This window comes from Perissodus microlepis, chromosome 3 (genome assembly GCF_051167445.1).
Source record: "Perissodus microlepis isolate ML-2025 ecotype Zambia chromosome 3, ASM5116744v1, whole genome shotgun sequence".
In the NCBI taxonomy this organism is placed as follows: Eukaryota; Metazoa; Chordata; class Actinopteri; order Cichliformes; family Cichlidae; genus Perissodus; species Perissodus microlepis.
Genome location: NC_140463.1, coordinates 50,772,943 through 50,782,514, shown reverse-complemented (window position 1 = coordinate 50,782,514; position 9,572 = coordinate 50,772,943). Strand labels below are relative to the sequence as shown.

The 9,572-nt window shown below is 38.8% G+C and overlaps 1 protein-coding gene across 1 annotated transcript; it reads left to right on the top strand.

Annotated features, from left to right (window-relative positions):
- Positions 1 to 4,636: 4,636 nt before the first annotated feature.
- LOC146391804 (uncharacterized) lies at positions 4,637 to 7,742 on the top strand. The gene is made up of 3 exons (XM_084917248.1): positions 4,637 to 4,668; positions 5,261 to 5,740; positions 6,052 to 7,742. The coding sequence occupies exons 2-3, from the start codon at positions 5,279 to 5,281 to the stop codon at positions 6,313 to 6,315; spliced, it is 726 nt and encodes a 241-aa protein (XP_084773374.1). The 5' UTR covers positions 4,637 to 4,668; positions 5,261 to 5,278; the 3' UTR covers positions 6,316 to 7,742.
- Positions 7,743 to 9,572: the final 1,830 nt, after the last annotated feature.

The window sequence follows — 9,572 nt, the reverse complement described above, 5'->3', positions numbered from 1 at the left end:
CTGATACAAAGTAAACAGCACACAGTCGTCATCAACAGTGCGAAAAGCAACTGCAACATTCAGTTCACAAGCTTGGGAGTATTTTCCTTTTTTCCCCAAATATAACACTTAACAAAAGACTAATATATATTTATACAACACAACATCAAAAAAGTCTTTCTTTAAAAGTTCTAGCTGAAACCAAACCTGTGATCATATAGTGGCAGTATTATTTATTTATTATGGTAACTGAGAGATGAGAGACATATCTGACTCTTGGTGGCGCTGTCGCTCGCTCTGTGGTAGAGTATCACTTCCTGTTCCTGCTCAAACACAGTGGTGTTTCTGAGTAGCTTATCTGCTTAGCAATTTAATTAACAACTTTTAAATACATTCTTTTTTCATAGAATAATCTTCACGTGCTTCATCCGAAGCACACTTTATGTGTACTCACTACCTAATTTATAGCCAAACTATTCACTCACTCTGGAGGAAACCTGGTCTTGTTAGGAGAGATGGCATCCATCCCACTTTGGATGGAGCAGCTCTCATTTCTAGAAATATGGACAAATTTATTAAACCCCCCAAAATATGACTATCCAGAGTTGGGACCAGGAAGCAGAGTTGCAGTCTTACACGCCTCTCTGCAGCTTCTCTCCTCCTGCTACCCCCCCAAAAACCCATCTCCATAGAGACTGTGTCAGCTTCCAAAAAGACAAAAAACAAACTAAAAACCAGCAACAAACAACTTAAACATAAACAATCAAAAAGAAAGAACAGTACAGTATCCACATCTGAACCAAAGAGTAAAACAGTGAAATTTGGATTATTAAATATTAGGTCTCTCTCCCCCAAGACTCTGTTAGTACATGACTTAATAATTAATCAACAAATCTATTTACTCTGCCTTACAGAAACCTGATTGCAGCCGGATGATTATGTTAGTTTAAATGAATCAACACCCCCGAGTCATTCTAACTACCAGAAACCTCGAAGCACAGGCCGAGGGGGCGGTGTGGCAGCAATTTTCCACACCAGCCTATTAATCAACGAAAGACCAAGACAGGTTAATTCATTTGAAAGCCTGATGCTTAGCCTTGTCCAACCCAGCTGTGAAACTCAGAAACCAGTCTTACTTGTTATCATCTATCGTCCACCTGGGCCTTACACAGAGTTTCTGTCTGATTTCTCAGACTTTTTATCTGATTTAGTTCTGAGCTCAGATAAAATAATTATTGTGGGTGATTTTAACATCCATGTAGATGCTAAAAATGACAGCCTCAACATGGCATTTAGTCTGTTATTAGACTCAATTGGCTTCTCTCCAAATGTAAAAGAACCCACCCACCACTTTAATCACACTCTAGATCTTGTTTTAACATATGGCATAGAAACTGAACATTTAACAGTGTTTCCTGAAAACCCTCTCCTGTCTGATCATTTCCTGATAACATTTACATTTACAATAATTGATTACACAGCAGTGGAGAGTAGACTTTATCAAAGTAGATGTCTTTCTGAAAGCGCTGTAACTAAGTTTAAGAATATAATCCATGCACTGTTATCATCTTCAATGCCCTGTACCAACACAGAGCAGAGCAGCTATCTGAACGCTACCCCAACAGAGGTCGATTATCTTGTTAATAATTTTACCTCCTCACTACGTACGACTCTGGATACTGTAGCTCCTGTGAAAACTAAGGCCTCAAATCAGAAGTACCTGACTCCGTGGTATAATTCTCAAACACGTACCCTAAAGCAGATGACTCGTAAGATGGAGAGGAAATGGCGTGTCACAAATTTAGAGGATCATCATTTAGCCTGGAGAAATAGTTTGTTGCTTTATAAGAAAGCCCTCCGCAAAGCCAGAACATCTTACTATTCATCACTGATTGAAGAAAATAAGAACAACCCCAGGTTTCTCTTCAGCTCTGTAGCCAGGCTGACAAACAGTCAGACCTCTGTTGAGCCAACCATCCCTTTAACGTTAACTAGTAATGACTTCATGAACTTCTTCACAAATAAAATCTTAATCATTAGAGAAGAAATTACCAGTAATCATCCCACAGATGTAATATTATCTACAGCTACTCTTAGTACCATTGATGTTAAGTTAGACTCTTTTTCTCCAATTGATCTTTCTGAGTTAACTTCAATAATTACTTCCTCCAAACCATCAACGCGTCTTTTAGACCCCATTCCTACAAAACTGCTCAAAGAAGTCCTGCCATTGATTAATTCTTCGATCTTAAATATGATCAACCTATCTCTAATGGTCGGCTATGTACCACAGGCCTTCAAGCTGGCTGTAGTTAAACCTTTACTCAAAAAGCATCTCTAGACCCAGCAGTCTTAGCTAATTATAGGCCAATCTCCAACCTTCCTTTCATATCAAACATCCTTGAAAGAGTAGTTGTCAAACAGCTAACAGATCATCTGCAGAGGAATGGTTTATTTGAAGAGTTTCAGTCAGGTTTCAGAGCTCATCACAGCACAGAAACAGCTTTAGTGAAGGTTACAAATGATCTTCTTATGGCCTCTGACAGTGGACTCATCTCTGTGCTCGTCCTGCTAGACCTCAGTGCAGCGTTCGATACTGTCGACCATAATATCCTATTAGAGCGATTAGAACATGCTGTAGGTATTATAGGTACTGTGCTGCAGTGGTTTGTATCATATCTATCTAATAGACTCCAGTTTGTGCATGTAAATGGAGAGTCCTCTTCACACACTGAGGTTAATTATGGAGTTCCACAGGGTTCAGTGCTAGGACCAATTCTGTTTACATTATACATGCTTCCCTTAGGCAGCATCATTAGAAGACATAGCATACATTTACACTGCTATGCAGATGACACCCAGCTCTATCTGTCCATGAAGCCAGATAACACACACCAATTAGTTAAACTGCAGGAATGTCTTAAAGACATAAAGACCTGAATGGCCGCTAACTTTCTTCTTCTTAATTCAGATAAAACTGAGGTTATTGTACTCGGCCCTGAAAATCTTAGAAATATGGTATCTAACCAGATTCTTCCTCTGGATGGCATTACCTTGGCCTCCAGTAACGCTGTGAGGAACCTTGGAGTGATTTTTGACCAGGACATGTCCTTCAAACAAATATTACATATTAAACAAATATGTAAGACTGCTTTCTTCCATTTATGCAAAATCTCTAAAATTAGAAATATCCTGTCTCAGAGTGACGCTTAAAAACTAGTTCATGCATTTATTACTTCCAGGCTGGACGACTGTAATTCATTATTATCAGGATGTCCAAAAAACTCACTGAAAAGCCTTCAGCTAATCCAAAATGCTGCAGCAAGAGTACTGACAGGGACTAGAAGGAGAGAGCATATTTCTCCTGTTTTGGCTTCCCTTCATTGAATTCAAAATCCTGCTGCTCACATACAAGGTCTTAAATAATCAGGCCCCATCTTATCTTAATGACCTTGTAGTACCATATCACCCTATTAGAGCACTTCGCTCTCACACTGCAGGCTTACTTGTTGTTCGTAGAGTATTTAAAAGTAGAATGGGAGGCAGAGCCTTCAGTTTTCAGGCCCTTCTTCTGTGGAACCAGCTTCCAGTTTGGATTCAGGAGACAGACACTATCTCTACTTTCAAGATTAGGCTTCAAACTCTCCTTTTTGCTAAAGCATATAGTTAGGGCTGGACCAGGTGACCCTGAATCCTCCCTTAGTTATGTTGCAATAGACGTAGGCTGCCGGGGCAATGAGTTTTTCCTTTCCAGTCACCTTTCTCACTCACTATGTGTTAATAGACCTCTCTGCACTGAATCATACCTGTTATTAATCTCTGTCTCTCTTCCACAGCATGTCTTTATCCTGTTTTCCTTCTCTCACCCCAACCGGTCTCAGCAGATGGCCCCGCCCCTCCCTGAGCCTGGTTCTGCCGGAGGTTTCTTCCTGTTAAAAGGGAGTTTTCCCTTCCCACTGTCGCCAAAGAGAAACATTAGAGCTGAGTGCAAGTCAAAAAGAACCCGACTAGCTAACGAGTATTAGCTTAGCATTCTAACTAAAAATGCTGCTCGTGAATAAAGTTACTACCCATGCATCAGAATGCCTGTAACTTTCAAGATACATGCTAGTACTGCTTACAATCAAAATATATGTTGACAATTACCACTATAAGAATGTTTGCATTAATACACCTACAAAATTGACAACAGCATCGCTCACAAGCACCTACCACCAGCTTGGGAGTAATTTCCTTTGCTGAGGCATGCGCTGTGCAGCAATTTGGAACCTTAAAAGTTGCAGTTGCAGTATTTGTCCACCAGGTGGCTCCAACTATTCACAAAGCACATCAATTTTGAGTAAATTCACTAAGGTATTTTCTAACTCTGTTACACATGCATGTAGCCTTAAAAGACAAGGCATGCGAGTTGCCCAGCAAAATTGATAGTCTGAAGAAAGGGAAAGATTGAGGAAAGAAGGGTTAAATAAAAAAAACCAACAAAAAAAAACAAAAAAAAAAAACCCTGTGTGGGTATGTTCAAGTTCCACTGGAATAAGGCAGTTATATGGAAGGGGTTACATGAAAAGGATGTGACACAACCTGTTTTCTGTTGAATTCCCCACCCTCCCTGAACCAGACATAAAAGCTGGCAGCCTGAGTCCTCCTCAACACTTTGCGTCCAACCACTTTGACATTTGGATTTAGTTTGTGAGTATTTGCATTATCTCTCACTCTGAGGCTACATAGGCTGTTTCTAAGATGTGTCTTTCTGTAGCTGGTAGTGTTTATTTGTGTATTTATTTATTTTTTATTTTCAGCGTGGGCACCATGAATTATTTCCCTAAATACAAATCTTTATGATATAATATGAACTTTTTGGATAAAATTTGTAAATACAAGATATAACAAAGCGCAGGCAAAAAAAAAAATCCTGTTTATATTAGTCTAGACACTAAACTAGGCACAATAGTAGAACTTATGCTGAAGCTATTAAATAATGTAAACTAGTGCAAATAGGCATATTTGCATGTGATTAGCTTAGATTTGGTAGAGAATCATTGTGGGGTCCATTGTCCCTCTTGGGGGGATACTCCCACAGGGCTCAAATTGGGACTCTCCACCATTTGACCCTAGAACTTAAGAAGCTTCTCGGATGAGAGGTGAAATGTCTGCAAGCAACTTAAAGAAGTCCAGATGCTTTTTTCTTTCCAAGCTACTTAGGCAACATTTCTTAGTAACTATTCCATATTAGTTGCTGCTAACAGTTATTAAACAATGTTTTCTTTTTTGGATAACACAGATCCCTTCCATTCCAAAAATGGCAGGAATTGTTATGGAAGAAGTAACTGAGGTAATGGATATGTGTGAAGAAGCTGCAGAAGGTATAGAAGAAGGTATGGAAACAGAAGCAATAGCTGGTGAAATAGCTGAAATACGACAAACGATTTCAGGTTATTCTAAGTTTATTGAGACATTGAAGACCAGTGTTTGGCCTGTTGCTATGGCTTGTGTAAAAGATTTTGGCAATTTGGCATTTGCGGTTCTTATGACAGTGCAACTAGTTGATGTGCTTAAAAAAAAATGGAAAAGTGGGGATCCGGATGCAGGGAAGAAAACTGATGTCATTGCAGCTCTGAAGGCTGTGATCCAAACTGAAATGGGCTTAGTTCAAAAGCTCTCTGGTTGGCTGGAAGAACACAAAAGTGACATCATCACCCTGGGTGACATGCATGTTCCACTGGAATCAGTTATTGAAATGAAGCTTGAACCAGTATCTAAGGTATGTCCTACACTACATACTGTTTTCAATCAAATCGTTTTTGGAGCCTTAGAATACAGTTTTTGCAACTTTTGACTGCAATTTGAATATCATATCAAGCCATCAAAGTCATTTAAAACTTGATGAGTATCCCGGATGGGCTGGGTGTCCCTGAAACCTGCAATGGTGTATTATTACTACTTAATACTAATTATTAACTATGTAATATCATCTTGCATTGCTTATTTTCTGACCTTTAAATGCACAGAAAATGTCTACAAGAAATCCTGTGCCATTAATGTTGGTTAATATTTTTTATTTTGGTTTTTTAGGCTACTGATAACATTTTTGCAGTTGCAAAGTCACTGATGGAAAAGGTCGATGGAAAACTGAATTTCAACCTTCCAACCACCAACGACGTGATCAACCTCATTAAGGGCAGTGAAGAATTTTGCAAAGCATTCAGTATCCTGATCACGTTTGTCTCTGATAATGTGTCGAAGGTCAAAGAACTTTCCAGCTTTCCAATAAAAATGTCAGATGTTGAAACCCTCACACCTCAGTTGAACCATGTTATTGAACTAGTAAGTAAGTAAAGAAATTGAATACACTCACTTTTGATTACAAGCAACAAAACTCCAAAAGGTTGCTTTATGCCTAGTGATCAAAAGACTAATAATAACAAAGAATTCTTCAATTTCTGGTTTCTGTTCAGCAATAAAATTATTGATAGATAATAGAAAATAGTTTTAAAATGCTCAGATCTGTGTTTAAAAAATAATATAAAGCATTTATTTTGTGCAGAAATATTTTGTCTTTCCCTAACTCAAAGCAATTAAAAACTCTTTTTGAATAAGGCATCCTATCAGATGCCTTTGTTGGTCTGGGTCAGTGATGAATCAAGTGAGAAGGATTCAAGACTGAGCAGAGAGATAAGTTGGAGCCCCTAGATGTTGAGATGTAGGAAGGGCTAAATGTATATTGCTCATTTGCATGCTTAGGCTTTTAATTATTTGAAGAAACACTGAATCGTTTTTAGAAAGTAAAATGCCTGTGTTCGTTTGGTGTGTCCTCCTGAGGGGACGGGCTGATGGTCTGTAAGACCCAGTAACTGACCAAAGGGGGCCGACAGCTGACTTAGCACTGACTTGAGCACAGGACTCCACTCCAGTTAAGAGGGAAAGGCTGAAAGGCTGAGTATCACACTGGATGGGAAGCTGTGGGATAGCAGGCTGAACGAAACACGTTCTTTTGATTCACACGTAAAATATGTGTGAAAATAGGAATTTGTTAGGAATAAAATGATTAATTCAAAATAAAGCAGTTTTTTTATATACTCATTGTGATGGTGTGATTATCATGGAGAAGTGCAGAGGGTTTTTGCAACATGCTTACATATCATAACTAGTTAACAGGCAGGATGATAATTTCTGGGCCCAGGGAGTCCGAACAGTAGTGATGGCCAAATTAAGCTTTCTAAAGCACTGAAGCTTGTATTGAAAAATGGTTCATTACTCAAAGCTTTTCAACACAGTCCTCTCTGGTGACAGCTTGTGGCCAAAAATATGAAGAGCAGCTTGAATCCACAAAATAAAACCAACTTCATTATGATTGCTCACTCTACAGCGTGGAATTCTGTCTGATATTGGGCTGCCGTTGTGTTGCTTTGAACGTGTATTTTTTGGGGGTAAAAAATGTGGTTTATTTGTTTAATAAATACTTTTGACCAGTAAACTGTCCTTGTTTAAGCATGCACCATTGTGTGGTCTTTCTTTGCTTGTGACTTCTTGATGTTGGTAAATACAATAATTGAAAAATACCACGTTACATATAATATACATATAATAATGTACAACACATTATGGAGTATTCTTCTGCTGTGAGGTCCTGCCTCCATGCACTTATGCAATTAATTGCTAGACGGGTATATTTATAAATATTATTATATTGGGGAAATTTTCCTATACATATTTTTGACCTGGGGGTCGAATTGATTGTGAAATGGAAAGGGAAATGCTTATGAACTTGGAAAATAAAAACATGATGTATTTAAGGTAACCCTTTTTCATTTTTATTTAAGAAGAAAATTTGTTCCACTGTGCGATGGCTGAACCTGTTCCTTTTTGTGGAGATAATTTCTCCTGCATTGAGGAAAATCCCTTCACATGGCATAGAAGAGGCTGGAATGCAGAGAAACTGGTAGAGATGCAATTGTACAGTCTACCTGGGCCCCACAAACTATCAGCTAAAGAGAATAAATAAATTAAATTGCTGCACATTTGGCAGACTAACAGTTTAAGATTAATAAAAAAATAAAAAATATATATTTGTATAACATTAAATGTAAAAAGTCAAATGGAAATTTTTCTAAAGTTATTTAATGATATTTATATTATGAAAAGCAGATTTTTGAAGTTTTTCCCGTTTTCAGATAAAATAAACACGCACAAAACAAAAGCAAACAGCCAGAACACAAAGCTGGAAAACCCACCCGATTGACCAAAATCAACTCAAAATACTCCCACACAACAGAACCTCCTCTCTTCCTCGCTGGCTCCAAATCTCTCAGTAGAAATATCAGTGGTTTGCTATCTGTCACCATCAATACACTCCACAAATGCCGCGAATGATTCACTTCCTTATAAACCATTGAATCAGATACCGAAGCAGTTAGGTTCTAAATGAAGCTTCGGACGTCACTGATCACGTGACTCTGGCCAAACGAATCAAGCTTCTGAGAGTGCTTCTGAAGCAGTGTGTTGATTTTTTTGATGCACCGGAGCGTCGGCTTCAAGCGAGCCGTCACTACCGAACAGAATGTCCCAAAGATAGATAGATAATAAATAGAATCAGTACAATAATATTAATAATAAAGGCTAGGCAGGAACGTGTTTCTCTTCTCTGTTCTCTTATAAGGAAAGGCGCAGATACGAGGCAAGGTCGGACATGAACGGAGAGAAGACTTGTCGGGAGATAGCAGGACTGCCACGTCACTTCTTCCGGAAGTGGCGTGGCACTTCTTCTTGTTGCGGTATAAAACTGCACAGCCTGATCCAGGGTCGTCCTTGGTGTGAGGCAGATGGCTGATTTCACATGGAGGTCCAGGACTGTAACTTGAAATTCCAACTGCTAAAGCAAATTAAATATTTTAAACGATAGACATTCTCATGTACTTCCTTTCGGAAAAAACAGACACGTCAGTTTCATTGTAGGATAACAGAACCCTCTTTTCCACTTCTTCCATGGCCATAATGTGTGAAACTGGGGAACCCATGGCACAACCATGCCTATAGTATTGACCCTTGTATGTGAAATATGTTGAACGAAAACAGTTCCAAGAGCAAACCCACTTGGTCGGTGCTGAGACTGGTTAGGGTCATCCTATAATTTCTTATGAAGTACATCTACTGGTTCACTGAGTGGAACACAAGTGAAGAGAAATGTAACATCAGACTATTGTTTCATCTGCATCCATATCGACATCTCTTGCCTTCTCAACAAAATCCAATGTGTTCTGGATATGGTGTTTAGAGCTGCCTACCAATGGGTTTAGGATTGAAGCGATCCAAAAGCTATTAAAAACTTTGAGATGTTATAAGTGACCAAGTTGATGATATAGACAATTGGTCTTAAAGGTCTGCTTATGTCCTGTCAGGTCCATAAATATTGGGACATCGACATAATTCTAACATTTTTGGCTCTATACACCACCACAATGGATTCCAAATGAAGCGAACAAGATGTGCTTTAACTGCAGACTGTCAGCATTTGTTTGAGTGTATTTACATCCAAATCAGGTGAACGGTGTAGGAATTACAACAGTTTGCATATGTGCCTCCCACTTGTTAACGGA